General features: G+C 40.3%; 1 protein-coding gene across 2 annotated transcripts in view; it reads left to right on the forward strand.

Moving 5' to 3' along the window:
- Positions 1–27,997, forward strand: part of NHSL1 (NHS like 1) — a 160,974-nt gene that overhangs the window by 126,703 nt on the left and 6,274 nt on the right. The window contains exons 3-6 of one of the 2 annotated variants that reach the window (XM_065733068.1): positions 2,461–2,588; positions 9,742–9,934; positions 14,528–14,659; positions 24,583–27,987. In XM_065733068.1, coding sequence (XP_065589140.1) covers positions 2,461–2,588; positions 9,742–9,934; positions 14,528–14,659; positions 24,583–27,987 — 3,858 coding nt within the window. The remainder of the gene's footprint in view (positions 1–2,460; positions 2,589–9,741; positions 9,935–14,527; positions 14,660–24,582; positions 27,988–27,997) is intronic. The other variant, XM_065733077.1, reaches the window with a different exon arrangement.

A 27,997-nucleotide genomic window follows, 5' to 3' on the forward strand; every position in this document is an offset into this window, starting at 1 on the left:
TGAAACCTTTGCAGAAGATTGCCGGCTTCATGTGCTGTCAAGAACTGTGAAATGTGCTATGACAGTAAACAAACAACAAAACTATTTTTTATTTAGTTATTTATTTAATTATTTTTAATTACTTGGGACTGGTCATCTTTCTCTTGGTGAGTTTAGGCAGTTTGTGGCAATTCTCTTGCCTTCTGCAGATGCATCATTGCAGTGACTTCTGATATTACTTGGAAATGGTATTCTGGACCAACAAAAGTTGTGAGCTTGATTAACTGCCAGTGTTTTACTATCAGTTCACTTGCTGAACTTGCTGTGCACTTGAATCCTTTGGTTCTGACTTCCTCAAGAGTTCAGGGAGTTATTTTGGGACCTCCTGAAGTTCACTATTTATCGTTTCCATCTCCTTAGTTAGAAGAATAAATAAAGCTAAGCAGCTGGTATCAGTGCATGCATCTGTCACACTCCATTGAAGCCTGTGCTCCTTGAGGCATCCATCCAGTGACACCTGGTATTGGAGAGCCACAGAAGTGGTTGTTCAGGACCCAAGGCCATCCCAGGAGCTGAAGGAGAACTAACTGCACTGCCATCTACATCTTGGATTTTCTTTGTGTTGGTTTGAAGTGATGAGTGACTGATCTGAAGGCAAAACTTGCAGTGACAAAGTTGACAACTTGGGGCATTAGCCCCATCAGCAAGTTGACACAAGTCTTCGTACTGCTCCATTTTGCAGCAGCCTGCTTATTGCTGCTGCTTGTAGTTCACACCAACAAGCTGGCCCATCCGGGTGCTTGACTTCGTGAACTTTGTGCACTGGGTTTGCCTGGAAGCAGTGTCAGATCTGGAGTGATGGGGAAGGAATTTGTTTCCCTGTGGTTGCTGGCATCCTTTTCTCAGCCCCCTCTGAGGCCCAGCAGCTGTTTGCCAGATGCATGTGGTGCTGACGCACTCACATGTGTGAGATGGGTACATGGGGTTGCTAACTGAGCTATTAGAATGTATGTGGATCTCAGAACCTACTACCACCAGGTTTGGGTCTTGAACCGAGGAAGAGTGACAGATTTGTATTCTTTTGACTTCATGCAGATGCATGCAACAGGTCAGGACTTGCATCTGTCTCTAATGGAAATGGCTAGTTGTCAGTTGTATACTCTCTCTGTTGATACATGTGTGCATATGAAAAGGAGTCTGTTGATTAAATGATTGCAGAGCAGTGGTTGCTTGAGGTCAGTTAAATATCCCCATGGAGTCCTACAGACCCCAGTTTTAAAAGCGTCTGATACAACAAACACGTGCTGAAGTTGCAAGTCACGACTCCAGTTATTCGTTTGACAAGTGAAAGCTTCTATAAAATGTTTCTCTCAGTATAAACATAACATATTTTCCATTTTAAGAGGTATTAAAGAGATCAAGTTAGGGGGACAGATAGTACAGTCACAGAACATCTTTCCCCAGCAAGTGATGACAAAAGCACTTCATGTCACGCCAATATATTGTGCAGAAATTTCAGTTCCTTGGATAGAAATCTAACAAATAATTTTCTTTTTGCATTCCTCATCTTTCAGCAGATTCACATATCTGTCTCTGAAAGCGTAAAGCTATCAGTTTGACTGGGCTGATGAATTTGTTTGCCACATCTTGAACATCTAATTTTTCCTTATGCTCTGGCGTCTGTTCTTCTAAAGAAGAACAGTCTGCTAAAGCACAGTCACACTGAATATCAATTAGGAGGCGGGAGGACAGTTAAAGAAGACTTGGATCGGGGGGGGGGGGGGGGGGGGGGGGGGGGGACAAGGTGCTGACTGTGATCTTGACCATTTTGAGTAGAGATGCATGTTTGCTCTGAATTCTTTCCAAACTTTGAAAAATCTTCGGTTATAAACTATGTATGATCTGTGCTGACAGGAGATTTTGAGGTTTTCCCCGTACTTTGCATTCCTCTCTGCAGAATCACAGTAAATGGTTTATTCTGTAGGCAAGAAGACAAGTGGTCAGTGCCAAAGTTACTCAGCAGATGGTGCTTGAGTTGTGAGTAATATCATCATTTTGAGTGCAAGGCGCATAATGGGTGTCTACCGGCCTGGCAAATGAGACCTTGGTGTTACTTGCATGGTACTGTCTCTTATCCTGCAAGATGCTGCCATCTGTCAAGACACTGAGGCAGACCTCACTTAAAAACCAACAAATAAATAAATTTCCATATTCTTTCCAAATCTTTTGCCATCTCTTGATTTAAATAAAAGCCACATGTGTACGTGCTATGTGTGGGCATATGTGTATAATTAATGAGAGGGAGGCAGAAATATATATTAAAAATACGAGAAATGCCACTCGGTGTTTGAGTACGTGGGACAGACAGTGCTAATGTGTAATGTGCTAACTGCTTTTCGTAAAAAACAGTATATTTTGGTAAGTGTAAACAGTAATGGCTCTGGTAATAAATTGATTTCCTCTTTCCCTGTCTTTCGGCAGAGTGTGACAAGCTGCGGAGGGATGGCTATCGGAGCTCTCAGTATTACTCTCAGGGCCCCACCTTCTCCTCATCCTCCAGTGCAATCTCTGGAAGTTACCAGGATGATTATGAAGAAATTGAACAAAAGGTAATGGTGAGGAGCAAAGTGCTGGACTGAATATATGCCTTCTACAGTTTAATTTCCTGCAGCTTTGCTCCTCTGTCTTCACCTTACTCTCTTGTGTCTGTGTGCTCCAAAGACAAGCTGTGGCTAACTTTGCTGCTTCAGTGCTGTAAGCTAAGATAGTACTGGGGTAGTCAGGAAGATGCTCTAGAGCCTGGCTGTCCAAACCTGAAGTGCTGGAGTTCCTGGGATTTTCAAATCAGATATTCTAGAATACTTTGCCCCCAAAACATTAGTTGTAAAATTTAACTTTTTTGAAGTGTTACTAAATTGTATGCGCTTTTGTAGCGCAGACCAAATAATTGTCTGTATGTGTGCAGATCCTGATAACTCCTTTTCAGGGTGCAATGTTTTCAGTACTGTCTTCCATGCTTTTAAATCACATAATAAAAATTGTTACGGAATATGTACAGTTCCTCATGCAGGATTTGATTGCTTTGTATCTGCATATTGGCAGGGAATGTTGCTACACCCCACTGAGTTCTTTGTGCTATGTTCTGGCTGCAAGCCACGTATGTAAAACATGGACAATTTGCAAAACCTTACTGAAATCAGTGGAATTATGATTTGCACTAGTGACAGCATTAACTGCTTGAAAAATCTGAATGCAACTAGCTATGTTTCAAGGAAAGGATAGCACTTGAATTTCAGATGCAAATAGCTTCCCTTAGATATTTTTCACTCTAAGTATGACTCAGAGCTGATGAGAAGGTGGTCAACTGATGATATAAGGTGCTATACTGATTGATTATCTCAAAACTTTAAACAAAACCCTATTTTATATGGGTAGATAATGATAGGACAAGGGGGAATTGTTTTAAACTAAGACAGGAGATTTAGGTTAGATGTTATGAGGAAGTTTTTCACTCAGAGAGTGGTGATGCACTGGAACAGATTGCCCAGAGAGGTTGTGGATGCCATGTCCCTGGAGGCATTCAAGGCAAGGCTGGATGTGGCTCTGAGCAGCCTCATCTAGTGGTTGGTGACCCTGCCCATAGCAGATGGGTTGAAGCTACATAATCTTTGAGGTCATTTTCATCCCAGGTTATTCTTTGATTCTGTGAACCCTGACACTCTTATTTGCAGCTTTGCAATCTGAAGCCAATTCCTTACAAATTTCAACATACTCCTTTCATGTTGTAAAACTATTACTTTATGATGACCTTTGACCAGCATCATTTTATTTGGCTTGACATTATGTAATGATCTAAAATTTTACTCATTTTTTAAATGAACACTTAACAGGTCTCTGAAATTGAATTACAATCTCACTGGTAAAATATGAATACTTCCGATAACTCTTATGCTTTGAGACAGTCATTTTTCAGATGTCAGGAGGGTTCTTCAGTAACAATGTGAAGCTGAGGTCACAAAATCCCATGATTCAAAATGTGAACTCCTTACTTCTAGATAAAAGCTTTGTGGCTTTGTTGTCTATTCAAAGCAAGAAAGACAACATTTAAATTCTGTGCATGCAGCACTTCCAAGCTGAAATTTGAGAATAACAGAGTTATCATAGATGAATGAATTACTATTTATTGTTTCTAAATTTACTTCTAAGTTGACCTGTTTGTTATTTCATAAAATCTATATTTTACTGCATGGTGCTTTCACAAAGGAAGCTGTCTTTCCCCACTGTTATACTCTACTGAAAAAAGAAAAAAAGAAAAAAGCCAGATATTCCACTTGTCTGTCTTCACTGGAGACATAATATGAAACCGTGGCTTAGATCACACAAGAGAAGACCTAGACTCACAAACATTCTTTTGTTTTGTGGAGGTGGGTGTCAGTTACTGGAGGGTAATATTCATACTACAAAACACACAGTTCTTACACGATGTGTACGTGTTACTGTTTCAAAGCAAAACCCATAGGGTGAAACAGGCAAGTTAGCCCAACCCAAAAAGCAAGCAGGCAGAGGTAGAAAACATGGAAAGTTGAAATACCTTGAGTGTTAGTTTATATAAAACAAAGTTCTTTGAACTACCCTTTTACTCTTAGGTTGATTAATGTAAGTTGCATTAATGAAGCACAGATCGATCTCCACTTCAGTGTATTTCTGCTAATCCTAATTGAGTTTGTTGGTGACTAAATTGGTTTATCTGGATTTTACATCTCAGTGCTGTAACCAGTGTCCTCCTTTGTCATCTTTAACATACCACCATTGGTGACACTACTTGAAAAGCATTCCTTCAGTATTCTGGTGTGACTTCCTGGCATCAGGGGTGTATTGTAACCACTTTCAAACTCTTCCTGAAATGTACACGTGTATTTTAAGTGTATTTGTCTTTTGTGTGTGTGTGTGTGTTTTTCCCCTCATTCTTCCTTCCTTGCCTTTTTATCACTCATTTTCTTTCTTTCTTTTTGTCTCACTCAACAGTCTAGTCTGTTAGACTGCATCTCTCAGTCTTGCATTAGCGCCTGCTGTAACTTGGTTCCTGGGAGCAACAAGGTACTTTGCCCACAAGTGGGACCATCCAGCTGTCACATTTGCAGCTTGATGTTACTTGTAGCATTTAGCACATAAGCAATCTTTTCATTCTGCCTTCAGTTGTTACCTGTTTTCTTTTGAATATTAATTAAAAATAGAAAAATCAATGCCATGCTAGGTTTGCGTCCAGTATTTTTCTTCGTTACTTCTTTTGTGTGTGTCTGCAGTCAAATATCTTTTATTTTAGTAACTTTTAATTGCTTTTGCTCTATTAACATTTGCTTCCTTTAAAACTCCTTCCCTGGTGAACACTGTGTTTTATTTATTTGGCTGTGTGGTTGTTTGTTTAATTAGCCAACGAAAAAATTTCCTCATTGGAGTAACGTAACTTTTAAATGATGAACGTGAGTTAGAGAGAGTACTTGCAGACACGCAATTTATCATGTCTTTATTCCATCTATTAAAAATCTGAGGGTATTTTTCCCTAGGTCCTGTTATTTGACATAAGAACTTTGTCTTGATAGTCTTTTAACTTTAGGTAACAAAACAGCTCCTTTGCTTATTTATGGGGCAAAAAAGTGTACTTTTGATACTGTTTCCAGCCATACTGAGTTCTTTAAAGAAACTGTTTAGAATGTTAAGTGAAAACAAATGTGTTAACTGTATTGGCTTGAGAGACTTGACAATGTCTGAAGTAAAATTTGGCTTGGTGTTGAGAGGGACTGAAGAAGTGTGGTGCTTCAGGTTGGAGGTGTGAATATCTGGGAGCCTTGCTGCTGTTGGCACACCTGGAGATGCCTCCAGACAGTGATGCCCTTGGCTGGTCCCTCCTTCCCCTGGCTGTAATTGTGTGTGGGCACACTTGTAATCAGCACGGGTATTTTATACTGCTTTGCATTTTTTCTAAATGCTGATCAATTTGCTGGATGAGACAGCAGTTCAGAGAATGAAACGTGTTTGTGAAAAAAGGCACTTGAAGCCATTAAAACTAATAGAAGGCTGGAGAAGAAATAGGATGCCGGGAGACATCAATAGATGGCTCAATTGGTATGGCTCGCATTCACAGCAGTATGGAATTTTTCCTCAACTATATTTTCAGAAAATTTGTGATTTTAGGAATGGTTGTGATGAATGGTGAGGTAAATGACACTCCTACAAGTTTTAAGGTCCTTTGCTGTTAAGTAAAATTTGTATGGATTGGGTTTTCTTCCTGGAGGTCCTGTCTTTTTGAGCAGCGTAGTATAAACCTTTACAATATACAAAGACTTAAGAATAAACAGGGACCTGGGGCAGGATGTGCTGTGGGATGCGCAGCATGGCATTGCTTGTCAGCTGGGACCTCTCAAGCAGCATGTATGCTGAAGCTGTTTTGTGTCGCAGTGCCTGAGCAGACAGGGGACAAGAAGTCAACAAGGCGGTGGTGAGATTCTGGTTTGGTGAGCCAGGTAGCTCCCCTCTTACTGTGTGGTATTCATGGGCCATTCTCTCCTGCGTTCTCAATTTTGCTTCCCCTTTGAATGTTCAGGCTTTTTCCCCTCTAATGCGTATTTATGGAAAGACAGCAAGGTCCAGTGTAGTCATTTTCACTTACTGCCTTCCGTCCTTCCCTGGTCCATTGCAAAGGACAAATCCAATGGATTTTCCAGAGGAGGTGGGTGTATAACATCTCATTTGGAAACTGCATAGAAATTCCATCATAAAATTGTTTTGAATCAGAGATGCTTTAAAAATGAGAGTGGTGCAAACTGTTCTGTTAAAAGCAGTGTTTATGATGAGTTTGCTGAGCAGATAGTGTGATCTCAAAGCACTGTACAGTGCTATTTGTCACATAGCAGGCCTCGCTTGAAAAGCTTTTCCTGTCTGCATAGTAAAAGTTTGTTCTTTTTGCAAGCTTCTGCACTGAAAAACTGGAAACGTTTTCTAAAAATGTATAACCCTCACAAGGGAGCATAAAGTATAAAATATTTTTTCTCTCTTCTCTAATCTCATTGTAATTATAAAATTAGATAAATAATATGTGTGAGAAAAGTTGAAGAATGAGCTGCTTTCTACTCTGCTCAGGAAAGTTAAGGTACAGCTTTTGACCTGTCCTCCCCTTTGAAAGAATCTTTGTATCAAAAAGCAAGAAAATGTACTACTTTCACTGTGAGTACTTCGGAAGAAAGCATGTAAGTAGAGATAGTCATGCTTATCCAGAAACCACAGGAGATGTACCTGCAGATGAAACACTAATGCTCCTTCCTACACTTCAAACCAGCAGATCTCCTACTGAACTCTTTTGCAGAAGTATGCACCACTGTGCAAAAGCGGAGACGTTTTTCCTGGAGCAGTGCTTGACCACAGCTGCACAATAACTCAATTGCTTTCCATTCATTATGTGCTCACTGTACTGATCAGTTTCTGTCCTCTTTCCTCTGTCCTTCTCATTTTTCTGTCCTTTTAGTTCTGTAAAATTTCTGATTATTGTTTCATGCTTTTTTGTATAACTAGGATTCCCTTGTAGTCAGTGCTTCAGTCCTCCAGTTTTTCTATCTGTATGTATTTTATATCAGAAGTGTCCTGCTTTGTTTTGTTTTTTTTTGGAGGGGAAGGAAGGGTGTCTTCGTAACCCGTATCTCTGTCACCTGACATTGGAGTAGCCCCTGGTGATTGCTGACTGAGAGCTGGTGCTGCACTGGCACTGTCTGAACGTGTCAGTTACTGGTGCTGATGCTGTCACCCAAAGCAGAGCATCTGTAGGTGGCTGGAGCTCAGACTCACCACACAAATTGCAGAGCCCGGCTTGCAGTGCCTCCCTTGTGCCATTTCAGACAGGAGCAGAGCTATTTGAACAAGAGGGAAGATGTTATTTCTCTCCATCCTCTAATTAGTCCTTTGAGTGCTTGCACACACACCCCCAACACCAGTGATGTCTCATATGGGCCAGCGCACAGATGTGGGTTGCAGTGCCTTTTTTGCTTCGAGCTGTTGTGGAACAGACTGGAGGAAGCACAGCCTGGTGGCAGCTTTCCCATCTGCAGTGGTGTTTCTCTCCCACATTGCTCAAGCTAGTGAGTTTTTGTAAATGTGAGTGATTTGAAATAGGAAAACCCTTCCATTGGTGTGTAGGTACTGTAGGTGTGCCTGCATTGCCTACATTTATAAACAAGGTACATACACAGACATGCATTAAAAAGTAACGTTCACATTACATTTGTGTATTATTATTACCTGAAGAGACTTTGCTTTTTTTTATTTTTACTTTTTGCCAAGAATCTGCTTTGATTTATTGATTTGTGATGAAATGTTTGGCCCTGTCCTATAGAATTTACAGTCAGAGCACAATGGCTTAAATAAATGGTTATTTATTTAAAAACAATAGGAACTTCTCATGGTAACAAGGAGAAAGTTAAAATCAGAAATGATAAACAGTGGTTACAGCATGGTGCTTGGGAATGCCTTTGTGTGCCGCTCAGCTTCAAGAGAACAGACCACTTAGACTTAATAATGACAGAAAAAGTCCATCTGTTACAAACAGCAGTTACGCCTCTCTCAATCAGCCAGGGAAAAACTCCAGGGAGAGTGGCAATCTAGTGCCAGCAGCCCCGTTTTTGGTGGTATTCTGCAGTCAGCAAGAGGAGGGAACAAAGAGAAGGTGGTGGTAAAAAACTGTTTTGGGGCAGAGTTCAGAGTCTGCCTTGCAGAGCAGCCGACTCAGCCAGCTCTGAAATGGTCGTGGTTAGTAGCTACAGAGGTCTCTGCTGTCCCCACAGCTTCAACACAGCCCCTTGGAAGTGTTTGTCCTCTTCCATGTTGTATCTGGAGGCAGTAGGAAGAGGAGCTTCTTTTTCTCCAAGTCTTTTTTCCTCTCTTGCTCTTGGGATTCCCTGGGGTCTCTTGCAGTGAAAACAGATTTGCTCCCCTTAAGCAGTTGTCTATTTTGGCATTGTAAATTTGGCTGGTGGAAGGATTTGTACAAGCTGTTGCAACATCTTTTTTTTGGTACAGAAAGGTTTTATTCTTTTATATGAAGTGAATTATCCACCATGGATTTGATATCTTAACACTTTTGATAAGGAACGACTTCAGAAATGGCCACTGTATGTGTACTAATATTGTTAACCACTTCACCCTTTAAAAACAAGCAAAGCATGAATTTCTCCAAAGCCAGTGCTTTTTCACAGTGATCCTTGGCTGATGGTTATGTTGAACCTATTGGCTGAGTCTTCTACTGACCTCTCCCAAATGCATCTTTTCCTAATACGTCTTTGTTATGTGCCTCATAGCTTAGTACAGCTAGATCATAGTAGGGTTCAATCTCATCTTTCCAATGTGACACTGTGAGGAAGGAGGGGAAGGGTAGGCAAACCCCTATCCATTCTTTGTAGAAATGAGAGGGGTTGGTTGCTGAAGGAACGATGTAAATGTGTAAGATATTTTTTTACTGTGCTTATCTCCTCTTTCATTTCTATGGTCCTAAACCTGCTCAGGTGTCTTGGGTAAAACCAGTCCAGAGTTGTTTTTCCTTTGTTCTGTTTTGTTTTTATTTTTTGGTGGTTGTTGATTTTTCATTTGTTTTAAAAAGTCACTCGTAAATCAGCGTGCAATATTTGTGAGAGTGTATTGACTGAGCAGCAGTGCCTTAGTATTTAGTCCTCTGTTTTTCTTGTAGAGAACTGACACTGTTGCATATATTTCTATTTGCAGCGTTCTGTCTCTTCCCCAGAAGAAGAAAAGCTCATCACCATCAGAAGGCCTAAAACCCCAGTTTCAGATGAGTTATCAGATATCAATACACAAACCAACTGGACTAAGTCACTTCCACTGCCAACACCAGAAGAGAAGATGCGACAGCAAGCACAAGCAGTCCAAACAGACGTGGTTCCTATTAATGTGACTGGTAGGCTTTTTATTTCAGTAATTGTATTACATTGATTAGGGAGGGGAGGGATTATAGGAGATCCATTAGATGGTATTTTAACACTCAGATATTATATATTTGATGCACGAATTTGATGTTGCTTCTTGCACCTTTCTTTGAAAACAGTGTTTTGTATTTAATAGTTTTTGTCTGCACTTAATGGGAAAAACTCAACATTTCTTAAAGTAGACATTAATGAAATTAGTCTACACAGTGTGGGCTTGAAACAGAATTACTCATTAAATGCAAGACAATTGACAAATCACTTGTTTCTGTAGGTTTCATTAAAGATATATAATGGAAAATAATGTTTTATAAAATATTAATGACATTCAAGATTTTCTTCTAGGATCTTTACTTAAGGAAGGAGAATTCTGTGTTTTGAAGGCTAAATGTTATAAAATTTGAGAAAAGAATTCTTGAGTCTTATTTTCATCGACAATAAGAGGTTTAGGTGTCAAGGAGGATAGGGAAAGAACAGATAAGACTAATGAGTCTGTCCTGGATTGAGGCATTTGATGTGATAGTCAACTTACATGACAGTAGCCCACATTTTCTGTGTCTGTATTGATTCTTCATTTTCAAAATGCTCTTAGGTTTTGCTATTACAGAATTCTTACTCAATTAAACTTGAATTACAATGCAAATATATTTTGATGTGCGTAAATAGAGTTTGTATGAAAGATTGAATAATCACTTTAATAATCCTTCTTTCTCTATACAGTATCAAAATTGTTTATTACTAGTTAATACAAATAACTGACCATTTGCCTGCCAAAACTGGGATGATATTCAATATCCAATTTAATTCAAATGCCATATGGCATTCTCTGGCTCCATGCGCTCTCTTACAATCAATAGCTTTCAACGTTCAGTTTTGTTTTGAAAGTAAGGTAGGAATTCTTTTTTCTGTGTTATTATCATTTTTTTCCCCGCATACATTTTTATAAATTAAATGTTTTGTAAGCAGTGGAGCACTACTTCTCATACTGAAGACGTCTGATTAAGTTTTAAGATGTCACTTGAGGCCATCAGAGAGCTCTAAGAAATCAATAAGAAATGTTTCCTTAAGTAAACAGCAGGAAATAGTTAAAAGCAGCGCAAGATTATGAACACTCCACCTCTGGAAAATGAACAGAAAGCATAAATGCATTTGCATAAGTTACACTTCTAATTTCAACCAGATTAATTCAAATGTTTGGCAAACCATGTGCCCCTTTGCATGAGTTGGCTTGTCCCCAGCAAGTGCAGCAGTTCTCAACTTTACTGGTGAAAACAGAGCAGGTTTATTACACTTCAGCTTCCTGGAATGTGTTGTGTGGTATTTATTCCTTAAAATCATGGTAGTTGGAAGGCATATAAAGTGAGGATGGGGAAGGAAGACTATTCTTGCAGTATGTGAGTTCATCTCTGGAAACCTGTTTCCTTTTGCTTTGAAATAGCTGTATCGCTGCTTTGCAACAAGACAAGTGAGAAAAACAGACTCTGAGCCCCACACACATACAAAAAAAGCTGCTGTCCTTGTTCCCCTTTAAAAAGTCACAATCTGCTCCCCTCCTCTGCCCTCCCACACTGTGAGTAGTTCTGTTTTGTGAAGTTCCTTATGTTATTACGTGAGGCAGGAAAAAAATGACCAAAAATTCGGTTCCATTTGTTAAGTGTGCTGAGGAACAAACCATGGCTGGGTTTTGTTTTGATTTGGCTTTTTCCTTTGCTTGTTCTTTTTCTCGCTCTCCCAGAAGGGAGGTAAAAAAATTTTCATTATTACTCCTGGCATGAAATAAAACATTAACCTCAGAAGAGGTGATAGAATTTTCAGCAGTGAATTAGTAATGATCCTGCTACAATGGCCTCTCACGTGGCTGTGCAACAAATGCTCCTTTAGTTCAGCTTTTGGGGCTCCTTGGTGAACAGATTGCAACTAATACTGTGGTAGTATAAATCTGTTGGACAACTTAAAGGTGCAGGGGCATTACATTAGGCTGACAAGCTGCTGACTAGGCATTCAATTTGTGGGATGTTTCAGTCTTCGGGGGTGGCTGGGCTGAGCTTATTCCGGCCTGGAAGGAGTTGGGCTGAATTTGCAGTGGTGGCCAGTCTTTGCTTTTACATATCCTGTGGGTTAAAAGATGTATAATGGTGTCTCCTGTAGTGGGTTTTCTGGAACTAACTTTCTTTCCAGATGGAGGAGTCTGGTGGTGGTGGAGGTGATAGGCAGCAGACTAAATCCTGGAAAACGTTTAAGCATTTCCTTGAGTCCTGCTTGACTGACTTCAGTGAGATTTAAAAACATACTTAAGTATTTCCAATGAATCCAAGAAAACTGACTAAACTTTGTGAGGAAGAACTGAGTAAACTAGATGAGGGACGTTTAGATGATTTATTACAAATCCAGGGGAAGAAAAGTATATTTAAGTAATATGTTAACATCAGTATTTTCTAAAAACAAGATATCAAGAGTACAAAAACGACATTTTTATTTAGATTGTTGACTTTGAGTTTGTTGAAGCAGTTGCTTAGAAATTCTATAAATTTGCACAGTGTTTTTCAGAAAGCTGTTTTGAAACCATCAGAAGAAGGTTTGGTTGAGTTAGCTCTTTGTTAGCACAGAGAAGAAGTTAGTGTGGATCAGCTGACACAGTAATTTTTCCCATGGTCATCTTGCTGATGTACCTCAGCTATCTGTCCTTGTTTGCACCCCTTTTACTTATCATTTGCATAGTTATTTTAGTCCAGGGTATCCAAAGCAAAATTTTAATTTCCTTGTCACCTATTGACTCAGGCAAAATCGTTGGCTTTGAGTGGATCAAGATATGCTTAGAGATGCCAGCCATTGTCTTTTGAATTCCTTAAATTCATTATAATGTGGCCAGTTGTTATCCCATATGGAAGGTTTATCTAATGGTCCCAACTTAGACTCCATATGGGCAATAACATCATAATAGCAGTAATGCTACAGACAGTAGATAGTTTGTCTCAGTATTTTAGGGCTTCTGTGAAGCCCATGGGATTCATAGCTCTATATCTCACAGGGGGATTCTCCCCATGGGATTCTTCCTCCCCTAATCTGCCCTCACTTCAGTCAATCAGAAACTCAGATTAAAGTGACTCTTCTTTGTAGATGCAAGGATTTTGCCTAGCACAAGTGCATTTCATGGGATAACAAGATCCATTTAAAAAAAAAAGAGTCAGAACCTTTATATTTAAGATGTGGTGGTTGAAACTGCTTTGTATTTTTCCTTGTATTTTCATAATTCCATATGCTATGCTTTACTTTATGACTGTGTCTTTAACTGTTTTAGTGGTTTTCTATACTATCTGCATGACACACATCGTACCGATGTGTAGTCTACCAGGGATAATATTTATGACATGTTAGTTACTGTGCATTAATCACTTTTAAGAGGTAAATAATTTGGTCATGAATTTTCAAGAAAGCATAAAAGGCAAAAAGCATATACATCTGTATCAAACTTCTGCTTTTAACCTTCAATAGATCATCTAAAGGATACTTTAGATGTTTTTGTCATTGCTTTAAAATGTTTTAACTTCTAGTTAGGGGAACTTAAGTGTGAGATTGGGGATGGGTAGATTTTTAGAATATGCATAGAATTGTCTGAGCTCTCAGTCTAGAGAGAATTTTCTCTTGCTATTTGTGAAATGGCCAAACTATAAACCTCTAAACAAAAGTGAATTCCTGAAGAAAAGCTGCTCCACCTTAATGATAGTGGTGCTTCTGGGTCCCATTATGATACAGCCCATGGTCATCATAAGGTTTTATCTGGCAACATGCATTTACATGTTTTTTCAGCTCTTTTATATGTATGTATAGTCATTTATGAAATTCCACTTTTATGCAGCTTCCACTCTAAACGAAATATTTATGAGATCCTGTAACCAGTTTGATCTCTGCATGCTCTATAGAACTTACTTGTATTCGTGTTAAAAGATCACCACCAGAAATATGGTAAACTTGACAGGTTCAGAGCAACTTGGTATGAAAAAGAAGTGTCTTGTGTGATTTAGTGATGGAGGCCTGCAAGGAAATTGTAATACCTGTTGCCAATAGCAATGTCTATTCCTGTATAAACCATTACATTCTGTCATTTTTGTGAGCAGATTTACTTTTCCCACAGCTCAATATTAAAAAAAAAAAAAAAAAAAAAAGCAAAAAGCAAAAGCCTCCATCCATCTCCTGTAACCACCAAAAAAAAAAGAAACAACAACAGAAAAAAAACAACCCACAAATCCCACAAAGTAGAGGGTCAAATTAAAGCAATGATTCTGTTCACCTGTGGAATTACAGCTGCTTTCACCAGATGTGAATTGGGCTCAGGGGAAGTCAAATTCCTTTTGAAACTTGCAGTACTGAGCAGTACATATGCATGTCTAAAACCTTACTGTGTCAGTGTGCTGTATCTTTTCCTTCAGTGTAAGCCTTCACTGTAGGATCAAGCTAACATCATTTATTAATGCCTTTTTTTCATTTCTACAACAAAGCTAGTGGAAGAAAGTGCATGATGTCAGCGTGCTTGGAAGTAATGTTGCTTTGCTTATTCTACCATGTATTAGGGGAGAATTTCGACCGCCAAGCCAGCATTCGGCGGTCTCTAATTTACACAGACACGGTGGTAAGACGGCCGAAGAAAGTCAAAAGGAGAAAGACTATAACAGGAATCCCTGACAACATACAAAAGGAGCTAGGTATGGCTCATCAGAACTGTATTCCATCCATTGTTCATTGTCACTGCTTATCATTACTCGACTAATAACATTACCAGTGCTCATGAAATCAATACAGTCTGATAGCCGATTACAGTTCCAAACAAGCAGGTGCCTCCTTGCCACTTGGAAATAAGGGCTTTTTACCTGTGGACTTCCTTCTGCCGAAGGGAACGTGCTATTTGGAAAGTGGTTTACTGGTACAATGGAAATCTACAGAGATGTAATTTTTTTGGTCTTTAATACCTTTCTGGAGGTTTGGTCCACTCCCCTAAGATGTTCATTGAATGAAAATTGAAGTGGGCAGGTGTTTCAGCTTGCAGTGTTATCCAGCGGAGTAAACAAATTCATTGATGCCTTTCTGGATGTGCTGGGAGTTGCATCAACAGTGAAAAACCTGCAAAATTTCCAGTTTAGTTTAGATCTAGTTGGTAACCACTTACATGTCAACATTATTTGATTTCAAATAATTTACATGTTACCATTATCTATTTCATATACATTACAGGAAAAATGCAGAATTGGTTTACATTTACACTACTTCAATCCGTAATCTTTTTACAGTTAATAGTGTACAAGAGATTCAGAGCTGATGGAACCAGCTGAATTTGGGCAGCCCTTCAGACACTTTGCAGAGCTCTGATAGTAGCTCTTTGTTATTTTTTTTCCTAAAAGATATTCCATTTTACCCAAACAATGACTTTACAGATGAAATGATGGCCTTCTGCCTCCTCTCCTTCCTTCTCTTTCTTTCTGCAGTACAGAAAGAATATCTTAAAATAGTCTGGCAGAACATAACTTTAATTTTTTGTTGTTGTTGTTTTTGTTTTTTTTACATGTGTTATCATGTCACATATTGACTCAGTGTTTCACTACTGTGCATCTCTTAAATCACATTTTTTCTTTTTTTGGTTATTCATCTAAACTTTTCAGAAATGAAAGAAAGAAAAAATACATAATATTTCCAGATGGATTTGAATAAGATAGAGAGCTGGCATAGAAAAATACTGAAAATGAGAAAGTACATGAAGAGCAATTTGTGTCTATAACAGTGCTCCATCAGCATCTGTAGTGAAACATGATTATCTTCTGCCTCAAGAGGGAAAATCCATTTGTCTTAACCCTGTATTAAGTCTTCATGTGGCAGCTTTAAATGTTGTTACTGTTGGATCTCACATAATGATTTTGTACCTAACTGCTGCTCTGAAATTTGTCCAAAGCTATGAGGGATCTTTGTCTGTATCTTCTTGTGGAACAGATACTGTTTTGTGCCTGCCATCGGGAACTCCTGAAAATATGGGTTTTCTTCCTCCTGTCCATAGTGGTCCTTTCTACCTGACAGGAAACATTTATCAGACATAGAGGCTGAAATTTGAATTTCTTCCCTGAGAGAATAGCATTTTATCAGCCATGCAGTCAGCTATAAGCAATCTCAGGAGCTAAAGTGGATTTGTTTTAACCAAACAAAACTATATGAAAATAACATTAGATTATTATTAATAAAGGATTACATTTTTCTCTTCTGGTTCTTCTGTTTGAGGTAACTTCTCAGATAGCATGTTTACAGCTATCTAAGTAATAGCAGAGGCAGTCCAGATCTTCCCTTGTCTGTTAAGGTGCTCAGGATATTTTATATCCCATTTCTCCATTTTAAACTCAATTTCTTTGTTCTTTAGAGCAGAGTTGAAATGACTTTTCTTTTTGTGGTCCTTAAAAACCTTTGTGCCAAAAGGTTACATGTCAAAATGACACTGGGCATCACTTAAACTACTATATGTTTTCAGGATTGTTGCAGCCTTACTGAGGCCAGCATGGTATTCTGAAAGTGACATACATACCAAGGTCATAGTTTTCAGTTTTCAGTAGAGATTATCTGTGACATACGTAGGGCCTACCTTGAGGGCAGAAAGCATAACAAAGCAGAGTTCTTTGTTCAAAACTACCTTTTGTCACTTGTAGAGGTTCCTGATGCTCTTTCAGGCATGTGAATTTTGAAATGAGCAACAGCTGTACTTGTGTGGATGTGAGGAGAATGCTTTGTGCTGACAGCATTTCTAAAGCTTGGAGGTTATATTTGTGACCACTTCAGACTGACAGCGCTTGAAAACATTCATCTGTAATATATCTGGTGGAATGAACTGAAGATGCAATTGGCTTCCATGTTAAAAAGAAATCTTCAGTGACTATCTTAAGAATTTGCAACTTTTGCCAGTCTGTTTGCAAAGGGTGACAGGTTCTGTGGTCGTGATTTTGTTCTTTCATCTCATAGTGAGCACATGTTGTGTAGTGCTGATGGAAGGTTTTCCTTGGCTCCTGTTTGAAGCCACGGAAATACTAGTGCTGACAATATCTCACTGTAGGAGCTCTCTCTGTCCAGTTCACTGACCCACAACTGGCAGGCACGCAGTGCTTTAGCCATCTGCCCTACTGTGGAAGTTGGCTTGAAGTAGTTTCATGTTGCTTCTGTGGTGGCTGTGTATTGTCCAGACAGCAAAATACACGCCAGGAAATCTCTCTGATGGTACTTTGCATCCTCTTAGCATATTGCTTTCCGTTGCTATAAATGAAGTGTGTTTGGAAAGAGAACATTTATCAGTGCATTCATCTTACAGATGGAAAAACTAGGCGTGCTGTAGTAAAGGGTCTTTGCAGGAGTTGCCCACCAGGCCACTGACAAGGCTGGGAATAAATATGTCTCCTTCACCCTTGTTCAGTGCTCTTTCTGCCCTCCCTCCCCTGTCACTCCCCAAATATTTCTGTAGCTGTCCATTCCCTATTTCTCTTACGCTGTCCCAAAACAAACATTGAGTTGTTTTAAAACATTCCACAGTTCATTTGATCAGAACAAGGATCCGGACTAAACTCCAAATCAAGCAATTGCATTGTACCTATTGACATTCTCCCTGTGGTTTCAGCTGAATAAATCTCTTTGTTTCTCCTAAAGCATCACTGTGAATGGCTATAATATTTACACAAAGATTAAAATCCCTTGGTGCACCAGAGTTGCTGTGCACAGGCTGAATAACCAACACATACAGCAGATTCTTGTTACCTCTTGTTTATTCTTCAGAAGGAAGCAGAAACTTGAGAGAACCTCAAAGCTTCAACCAAGCCTGAAATATTTTCCTTTCTTGCTTGAGAGCCTTGAGGAGCTTCTACTGGGCCAAGCTGCTGGGGTTCTCCCCTGACTGCTTTGGCCCCTTTAGAACAAGAAAGACCAAACTGAAGAGAAGCTGCATGCTGATCGCTGGCATGAGTTCAGCAGCCACGGTACTCTCACAGAATTTAGCTACTCTCACAGAATTTAGCCAAACATACCAAAAGGAATCAATAATGGTACTCATGAAACATGTGCTGAAAATACCTTTAAAAATTCCTAGTTTGGGGCATTATGATACAGCCATGTTGTCACAGGAGTGTTCCAACAAGTTAACTCTCTCTGCTGAGTGCAAAAAATGCTATATCAAAATGCAATGTGATGGACAGAGTTCTGAGGCAGATTAAGAGTATTAGATGCCTGTTCATTTTAGGATGCCAGTTATTCTCTGAACAGTTACTGTCTAACAGCAGGAGCATCTCAGTGCTAGTTAGTAGAGCAACACAAAAATAAGAGGAAAGAGCAAAGTATTCTTTCTCTGTCAAACACAGGAAAATAAAAAATAGTTTCGCATACTTCTGAATTATCTTAACGTATATATTCAGTGTTCAATAGAATACATTCAATTCAATTATACATATCGTCAACGGACTCATTGTTAGATCAGAAAGGCTAAGAATCTTTCAGGTGATGTTTTAGTTTTTATTTTTGGGCAGTCTTTGTTTCTCTGCTCCGTTTGCATTATCTATCCATCACCTCTGACTCTCTTCTTCAGATGTTACCTTTAATATACATCAGTATTTTCCCTTCAGACAAGGTGTTTCCCTTCTTTTTGGTGCAGATGAGCAGCTGTATGGGAAGACCCATCACAGGCCTTGCTCTTTTCTCAACTCCTGATAATCTTTAGCTTTCCTCATATGTTCCAGCTCTCCAGACCAAAACAAAAGCAGCAAAATGCCTTCTATTTTTCTGGTCCCTTTTCCATGTTTAGTGTTGTAGGATCTGTCTCAGACTAACTTTCAGTTTGTGAAGCTACCAAGTCATTTTGCAGGTATTTCTTCAGACGTCTGCATCAGTGCGGTACCAGATAGTGCTGAATAACTTCAGCTGGCCAGGACTCACTGTCTTGCAGGCGGGGCAGGTCCCAGAGTACAGCATCTATTCTGCTACACACAGTGCAGGTCATCATCAGTAATTGTGAAATGCCTCATGAGAACAGCAGGGAGGAAAAGAGCTTCAAGTTTTCTGCCTTTAGATGTCTTCTTCCTCTGCCAGGCATTTTGCTTTTCTTTCTTCTAAGGAAAGTTTCTGTCCTCTTCATTTTTAAAAGAGAGTCTTAGAAGTTCATGCTTTGCATGTACTTCCCTTGAATGATTTAGTTACTTTTTTTTTTTTTTTTTTTTTACCTTATGGTGTAATTCAGGGCCTTTATGTCTCCATGATTCTTTACCCCATCTAGTGTTTTTTTCCCTTTTTTTTTTTCTGAGCAGAAGAATTCAGAGGGTCATGATGACCTCATGTGCTTATTTCCCTGCCTCCCATTTTCAGCAGCTCACAAGAGATTGCCTTCTGTGAAGCCTCCTGTCAGTCATCAGGAGGGGATGTGTCTAACAGCTGAATGAATGCCTTGCGGTGGCACAGCTTAGAACCCCTGTTGTTACCAGCTAGCGTTCCAGGTGTCACTTGGGAACATTGAAGCTTCTCCTTTGAAATGTTTTAGAGGAAACTATTACATCCTAAAAAATGTACATTTGTATTCATTTGATCTTTGAGAACTCAGCTGTTCTCTTGAAGACTCAACTGATGGCCTTTCTTAATGAGTCCCTTAGGTACTAGTAGTCATTTAAGCTATAGGTCTCACAGGTAAAAGTCATAGAAACCAGTGATCCTACAGGAATACCATGCAAGAATGCAGCTGTTGTTTGAGCCAAGTAATTCTGAATCCTGGTTCTCTTTACAACTTTAAACTCTCCATTATTTTTCCTTTTAGCCAATACCAGTTCTGTAGCTGTAGCTTCTCAACTTTGCTTGTTTCTATCACTATTCAAGCGGAGTATTACAGAGTAAGTAAATATCATCTGCTTTTGGGTAATGGGAAATAGAAGACAGTGGTGTCAGAGATATATTGTTTACCAGAGGCTAGATGTTCAGAACCAATAAAACTTCAAATTCCCTACATTTTCATCAGAACTCTCCCTTGCAGGAGAATATGCAAGATTGCTGGATAGTTTTCTAGCTGACAGGGTAAAAAAGTATCACAGGATATTCCACAGCATTTTTCTCCCCTCTGAGAGATTACAGATGCATGGACCACAGTCAGAATTCCTAAAATTACCATGAACCTGACGTATTTGTCTGCTTCTTTTTGGGCATCTGTTAAAAATCTTAAGTATGAAAACACTAGGAAAAAATTGTTCTCTAGCTTTTATTTATTCATTTGTAATGTTGTTGAAGTAATGGTGCCTGAATAGTATCTTGGCCAGGTCTACAGGTTTGGAGGATTGCTAGGTGGGGCATGAGCAGAAGAGATGAAAGGAACAAATCTAGGAATGTGCCTGCAGCACAAAAGACAAATGCCTGCAGTAGAAATGATTTGTCAAAAGTAGTCTGGAAAGAGGGATTGCTTCTATATACTAGTTGAAACAAGCGATACCAATACACACTTTATCCTCTCAAATCCTCAGTTTTTCTGCCCTCCTTTTGATGCACAGGACCTTCCTGCTGCAGCAATCTGCTGGTGCCACCAGACTCTGCCAGAGTCATGGGAAGCCTTCTATAGCTGTACCCAGCTCTAGGGATTACGTGCAGACCTGTTCTTTTTCTTCCATCAAGTTTGCACAATCAGTCTCAGTCCCTGTCATATCCAGTTACCACCAGAGCAGGTTACACCAGTTTTCCCTGTCTTGAATCTTGGAGCTGTGGTATGAATTTGAACCTGTTCTCTGTATTCATACACAAGAGATGTGGAATATATTGTATACTTTGCTTGTTCCAGATACTGGATGCCCTTTGTTTGCTGCCAGACTCTATAGTGAGCATGTGCATTAGGAAAGAGTATTTGCAGTTGAGAAATCACTTCCAACATTTTCGGCATAGCAAAAAGTATTGTAATGAAGAAGAAAGGAATCTGTACTGAGTTCTCTTGTGGTGGACACAGTGCTGAGGGGCTAGTGAACAGAGGATAAAATGCAGACAAATACATTAATAGTTTTCAGCTACGTTTATCATCCCACCTGTAAAGGCAGTAGAACCAGTGTTGGATATGCACAATGAGGTGTTACAAAAAAAACAACTCACCTGCATACGAAGATCTAGGATTGCAGGAGGAAGAGCCCATAAAGGAGGGGTATCTAGCAAAAGGTCCTTCCTCTGTGCCAGTCAGCCCTCAAAATGAGGTCTAAAAGGGGAGGAGCTGGGCTCCACCCTTTCTGGTCATGGAGGTGAATTGCCTTCACCTGTACTTCTAGGGCTGGTTGGGTCTTTTCTCCAGGTGCTCAAGCAGTGGTTCAGGTCATGACTCAACAGTTCCCATATACCACCATATTACAGCTAGTTCTGACTTTGTCGTGTTTAGGATCTGCATCCTGATGTCTGTTTCTGTGTTTGGGGTTTGTTTGTTTGTTTTTGCTGCTGTCTGTTCCAACTAGAGAGGTTAATGGATGATATTCCTTAAAAGCTCAGAGTGAATTCTAGCACTTTGGTGTTATGGAAATCTGGTAACTTCTGACTGTTACTTAATCAGAAAATTTCTGATAAAGGTAGCAATTTTGATTTAATATTCAGTTTAAAGTTTGAAGTACTCCGTAGAATTGGTGTGTCCTTCTTCTAACTTCAGTACCACCAAAGGCAGTTTGATTTCAATAATTTTTGGAAAACAAACAAACAAAAGCAACTTACTTTCTAGTTACTGTAGTAAAGAGTTTCTCAGTGCATTTGGAATTCAAAATTAAAATAAAATAAATCCTCTACTTTGAATTCAACCAAAATCTTAAAGCCCTGAACATTTTAAAAGACCACTTGAGTCCTCAGTAATCGTGTTTGTTTGTTTTTGAACCTGCTTCGCTGCAGATTTCTGATGTCCATCTCCAGGAAGCAGAACTGTAAAAAGAGTGGTTGTAATCATATAAAGGGCTAGTAAATCTTCACCTGTTTGCTTGAAATTGTGCATGCATATAGAGCCAAAAATAAAGGTGGGATAATTTCAGCATATCCTATGTTTCTACAAAAATTATTTCAAAGCTAATAGCACCAATGGTAAAGAGCTCCTTCCCTAAACACATGCAGATCATGACAGGATCTAGCCTCTGGGGCTGGGCTCTTTTTACCCCTCTTAGCAACCATGGTTGTCAAGTTTTCATGCTGTTGAGGCAATTTGTATTTCCATGAATGCATTAAACTGGACCCAGGCTATATCTATGCCAATAATAAACCAGGGTAAGGGCCTGTGCTCAGCAGTGTCCTGCACACGCTCACGTTGCCTCCTCATTAGCAAGCTGCTCAGGCACAGCAGGCATGTGAGTACAGTCATCCATATAAGAACAGAGCTTGGCTTGGATTGGCATGAGCAGTCCTTAGCCTCTTACTTAATAGCACAGGGGATTTAGATATAACACCATGGCTTAATTTGTAGTTTATGCATTTTAAAGTATAATTTGTATTTGCAGTCAACAGTGTGTCCCAATAAAGAGGAGGTTTGCAAGTTCAGTGTTGTGCTATTTTGCCAGTTGCCTTCCATAGCAGTAACTTTTAAAGCAAGCATAAAGTGTCCATGTACATTAAGCTGCTTGTGGTCTGCTTTTAGCTTCCCTTGTGAATACAAATAGGTGATGTGCTGAAATGAGGCTGTCTCAGCCTCAGGTCAGTATTTACTAGATACATAGTGCTTACAGCTTCATTCTGCAGCACCAGCCCTCTCATTCCCCCCTGTGTGTGCATGTGTGTATTTCAGAGTGGTAGGAAAAGCACCCCACCTTTGTGGTTATGTACATGATTGTTTATTACCAGATATTACTCATTGGCTAACAGTTGTCATTAGGGATGTCACAGCTCCTGTGCATGCATGTCAAAATTAGACATACATAATGTCTACTTTGATGGTTTTCTCTCTCTTAACCCAAGGGAGAAACTGATACTTAAAAAAAAACAAAAGCAAAAATAAATGATTTTACTTACTGTACAGTTCTTAATGACTGTACAGAATATGCAAATACCTATTTTGATTGGCTGCAGTAGTCCATCTGTTCTGACAGTATCTCAGATTATCCAAGACATTTGACAGCATCTGAGTATCTAGCTTTGCTCTAAATCTCTACAAGAAGTGGAAAGAAGTTACATTTTCATGAGAGCAAGAGAAATCTACACAAAGCAAGCTAAATAGGCTTCAAGCTGCTAAAAGACTTCTTACATAGCTAGGGAAAAGAAGTAAACAATCTTTTTGTGTGTGCTTCTTTCACTGTAGTCTTTTCAGAGCCCTCTTTTCCTTATCCTAAATGCCTCTTGTGCCTGCCTAGAATAAGGATAATTAAACGTCTTTTAAGTGGTGTTTAAAGCTGCATGATAAGAATACCTATCCTCCTGATCCAGCTCTATATAGCAAATACAAAAGGAATGCAGTCCTCTTGTGTATGCTACTACACTGCTCCTGAGAGTAGTATTAAGGCGGAGATTTGAAATAACCAATTTTCCCTGCAGTGACATATGCAGTATCCTTACAAGCATCTCCAGCAGCATGGCTGCCTCCTGTGTTTGCTATTTTTAAAGTAGTGCAACTGAATTGAAAAGCAGGAGCCTTATGCAGACTGTTTTTTAAATTTGTTCTCTGATTCTTGATTTTAAAAGGAGGTTAGCTCCTTTTTAAACACAATTGCGGATTTAAAAGAACCTTAGGATTCTTTCTGCTGACCCAGGGATAACTGTATCATGAATTAAAGCATTTTTTTTCCATTGCCTTCAGAGTTTGTTTATGCCAATATGTGATTATTACATCATTAAATAAAGTGCAGGTATTTTTGGTTTTCTGATGGTGCTGAGGTTGAGACAGTCATTAGTACTGGTTGTTTCTTATTCCAGCTTCTTGGATACTTTTATTTATGATAAATAGAAAGCAGTTGTGTGGAGAAATGTTACTTGATGGTTTTCTTTGCAGTGTTTTTTTTTAATAAATGTTTTTATAGCAGACATATTGTTTGTGGTAAAACAATGCACGTTTCAATGTGTTAGCCTCCTTGTAGAAGAATGGCAAGACTTGGATAGCTCTCCCTGTCTGCTGAATGGTTTTTCTGAAGTGTAATGCTTTTAAAAGGCAGATATGACTATTTGCATTAGTCTCCAGATTTCCTTCCCCTTTTCTTTATTGCATGAAGCATTAGCATGGAAACACACTTCACATTTCTCAGGCTTTTGTCTGTTCCTGCTGCTTTGCCTCCTGGAAGTCAAACAGTGCTACTTGGTTTCTCACACAACTGATTACTATGGAAATTATTACTGTGTCACATAGAGAGGATTTCATGTATTGAATGTGCTGCGGGAACACAGACTGTTCTGTAAGCAGAAAATTCCTAGTAATAAAGAAAAGGGGAAGAGAAATGCAGAAAATAGGTGGTCGCTGTGCAAAATCCGTTGTTACAGATTTCTCATCAAAAGGTACAGCCTTCAAGAGATTGGGAAGCAAGCAGATTGCTGATATATATATATGTGTATATATATATATATATATATATCTTTATTTATTTATTTATTTATTTTTAATCACTAAGAAGATAAGTGTGAATTTGTGCTTCAAAGAATAATTATTTTATTTTGACTCCAGCAGTTGGCACTGGCCAAAGTGATTTCCGAGGGCACTCAATGTATGTCCCAGATCACAGTTCCACGCTAGGGCGACTGGACAGCTATCGCTCTGCTATGCAGCGGTCTGAAACCAAGGACACCAGCTGCCAGACCGAAGAAGTTAAAGTTGTGCCTCCTTCAATGAGAAGAATACGAGCACAGAAAGGACAAGGCATTGCAGCTCAGATGTCTCAGTTCTCCAGCTCATCAGGAAATATGTCCGTGATGAGTGACTCTGCTGCAGTTATATTTGCTTCACGCCAGAATAGTGACATAGGTTTTCACAGTTTGCCTCGGGCTGGTGCAAGAGTGTCTCTGCAGTCCTTAGAACAGACCCAGAGCATCTCCAGGCAGACAGAAGACATCGCTGGCACTTTGCCTCACCAGATAAGTAAAATGCAAGTGAATGATGATGTTGTGCATCTGAGAAATAGTGCCATAACAGGAGCCCCTTCAAGGCCAAAGTCTCAAGAGGTCAGAAGTTATGACAGTGAAAAGTCCACTAGCCCAGCATGTGTAGTCTCTCCGCATGCCACCTACTCAACAAGTGTCATACCCAATGCGACACTGTCATCCTCGTCAGAAGTTATTGCTATTCACACTGCCCAGAGTACTGGATCGCTGGATAATAAAATTAGCAGTTCTGCTGTGTACCCAAAGTCAAGGGACAATCCTGTTGCCAACAATGCAATAAGTGGGAAAGAAGATCACCATTCTTCGAGTGGTAACTGGAGTGAGAGTAGCTCCACACGTCACTCACAGACTTCAGATACCATCCCATCTAATACTGTCATGATGCTTTCTCTTGGAGACTCTGCTGTCTCTCTCAGCACTCCTGGAAATGCAGAGGCTGGCTCTCAGGGTGTGAATTGCAGTAGCAATCTTGCTTTACCAAACCAGTCCCAGGACAGTGATGGTAGGAGTGAATCTAGCTATTCAGGAGAGCGAACACAAGGTGCAGTGAGCAGCACAGAGCACTGGCTATACAAGTCTGCAGAAAACAATGAGACTGGATCACGCAAGGTAGCTTATACCACACCAGGCTGTGCCACTCCTGGTAGCAACTTGAGCATCAGCAGCCTGGAGAGGACATCAGCCAAAGAAGATTCCACTTCTCTGTATTCTGTAGACCATGATGGTTATTATAGCTCTATGAACATGGATTCTGGACTGAAGTCAGACATGCCATGCTATAGTACTAATGGTTTTGGGAACCCCAGAGACAGCGTGATTAATGTCTTTGAAGGAAAGGAGAAGAAACATCAAGATGACCAGCCAAGCCAAGGTGAAAAATCCCTTGCAAGAAACATTTCTCTAAAAAAGGCAAAGAAGCCGCCTTTACCACCCTCTAGAACAGACTCACTCAGAAGGGTACCCAAGAAAAAAGCTCAGTCCAACGGACAGGTACTTGATGAAACCCTCATTGCCACCCTCCAGCATTCTCTGCAGTTGAATCTCAAGTGCAAAAATGGCAGCTCTCCTTCCCAAAGCCCCTGCAGTGACTATGAGGATCCCTGGGTGTTGCGCTCTCGCAGCCAAAGCTCAGTCAGTGCAAGCAGCAGCATGATGTCCACTGCTGCCCCAAATCTGTACTCCATCTGCACAGTCACTCCCTCTCAGAGTGAAACGAGCAGCATCAAGTCGGAGTATGCTGACCAGTGGGGTTACTACAGTGACTATGCTGCAGTAGCAGATGACCAGATGAAGTCCCCAGTGACCCATTCTGCCAGTACCTCTTCTGCTCTCAGTGATTACAGCATCAGCCACTTCAGTGATAGCTCAAGGGCTTCTGTGCCACAAGTGCCCAGTGGACTGGCCAAACCAAAGAGCACTTCTCCAGAGAAGTCCCACCGAGTCACATCACCATCCAGTGGGTACTCCAGCCAGTCCAATACACCCACTGCACTTACTCCAGTGCCTGTGTTTTTAAAATCTGCATCATCAGGAAATGGAAAATCCAAGCTGAAACCTAAAGTGCCTGAAAGGAAATCCTCTCTTCTGTCTTCAGTCTCCATTTCTTCATCCTCCACTTCTCTTTCTTCAAATACATCTACTGAAGGGAGTGTGAGTGTAAAGAAATTGGACCCCACCCCAAGCTCTCCTCTGGATTCTGGTGCACCTCCTCCTCCATCTCTTCTCCCAGCACCTCCTCCACATTGCCTCAAGCTCTCTCCACCCTCTTCCCCTCCTCCTCCTCCAGCAGATGCCGTAGATCTTTCACCATTGCCAGCCTCTCCCACATTTCCCCCACCTCCGCCAGAAGCTGATGTAAATTCTTCCAGTGTCCAATGGTCACCACAAGAAGCTTCCATCGGTTCCTGCTCTTCCCCTGTTCCTCCTCCTATTTTCCCTTTAGTTGTCCCACCACCAGCACCACCTCTTGATCCCAAACTGACAAAAGGTGCAATTATATGCCCACAGTATTCATTTAAGAAACATGATCAGGAAGATTCTTGCTACAGTGTTGTGAAACAACCATTCAGCAAGCAAGATTCATCAAGACCTGTGATGCCCTTAGTAACCACCAAAGCATTGCAAATGGTGCAGCTGAGATCTATCAAAAAAGCAACCGAAGGTGACCCATCACCTGAATCTGCTTCTGAAACCATCTCTCAGGAAAAGGGTATTGTAAGTTCATCATCACAGTCTTCCTTAAGACCATCTCTCTCGCTGAGGCTCAGCAACAGTGAAGAGGAGATGAAGATTCATGGCACTTCATTTAAAAACTCACCTCAAACACTGGCTCAGAGTTCTCCTCTGATACTCTCTGACAACATACCCATGCTTGAGAGCGATCAAAAATCTGCAATTACCATGGGGCTAAACAAGTCTTTGGAACCTGATTCCCCAGGGACAGCTCCCGAAGCCACACCCAAGTCCCCAGTGCAGAGCGAAGACTTCTATACTGGCATGCCACTGCAGGGGTCACCAGCGTCTCCAGACAAGACTCAGGCCATTTTTCCATGCAAGAAACCACCTCCCATTTCAAAGAAACCCAAACTGTTCCTTGTTGTACCACCTCCACAGTTAGATCTCACAGTGGAGAAAGTAGCTGAAGTGAGTGATACTGTCAGAAGCACATCAAGCCCGACTAAGAGAGACGCTGTGCTTACACACTGTGAGGAGGCGAGAAATTGCCTTACAGATGGACTCAGCTTCAGCGAGATGGACTCTGGCAGCCTGGTTCCTGAGGGAGGAGCTGCCAGAGTCACCTTCTCTGAAGCAGTGGGAGCTGGTGCCTTTGTGGTACAGCCCGCTGCATCACCAGTTCAAGAGGAGCCCAGGCAAGAGGAGCCGTCAGTTTTTGATGAAGGAAGCAGCTCAGGCAGCAGCCAAGATAACGGCAGCAACGCTGAAGGACACCTGTCTCAGGAGAACGAAAGTGGTGAGTCTGC

The sequence above is a fragment of the Cyrtonyx montezumae genome, unplaced genomic scaffold (assembly GCF_038088225.1).
Source record: "Cyrtonyx montezumae isolate F1298 unplaced genomic scaffold, pur_monq_1.0 scaffold_0, whole genome shotgun sequence".
NCBI lineage: Eukaryota > Metazoa > Chordata > Aves > Galliformes > Odontophoridae > Cyrtonyx > Cyrtonyx montezumae.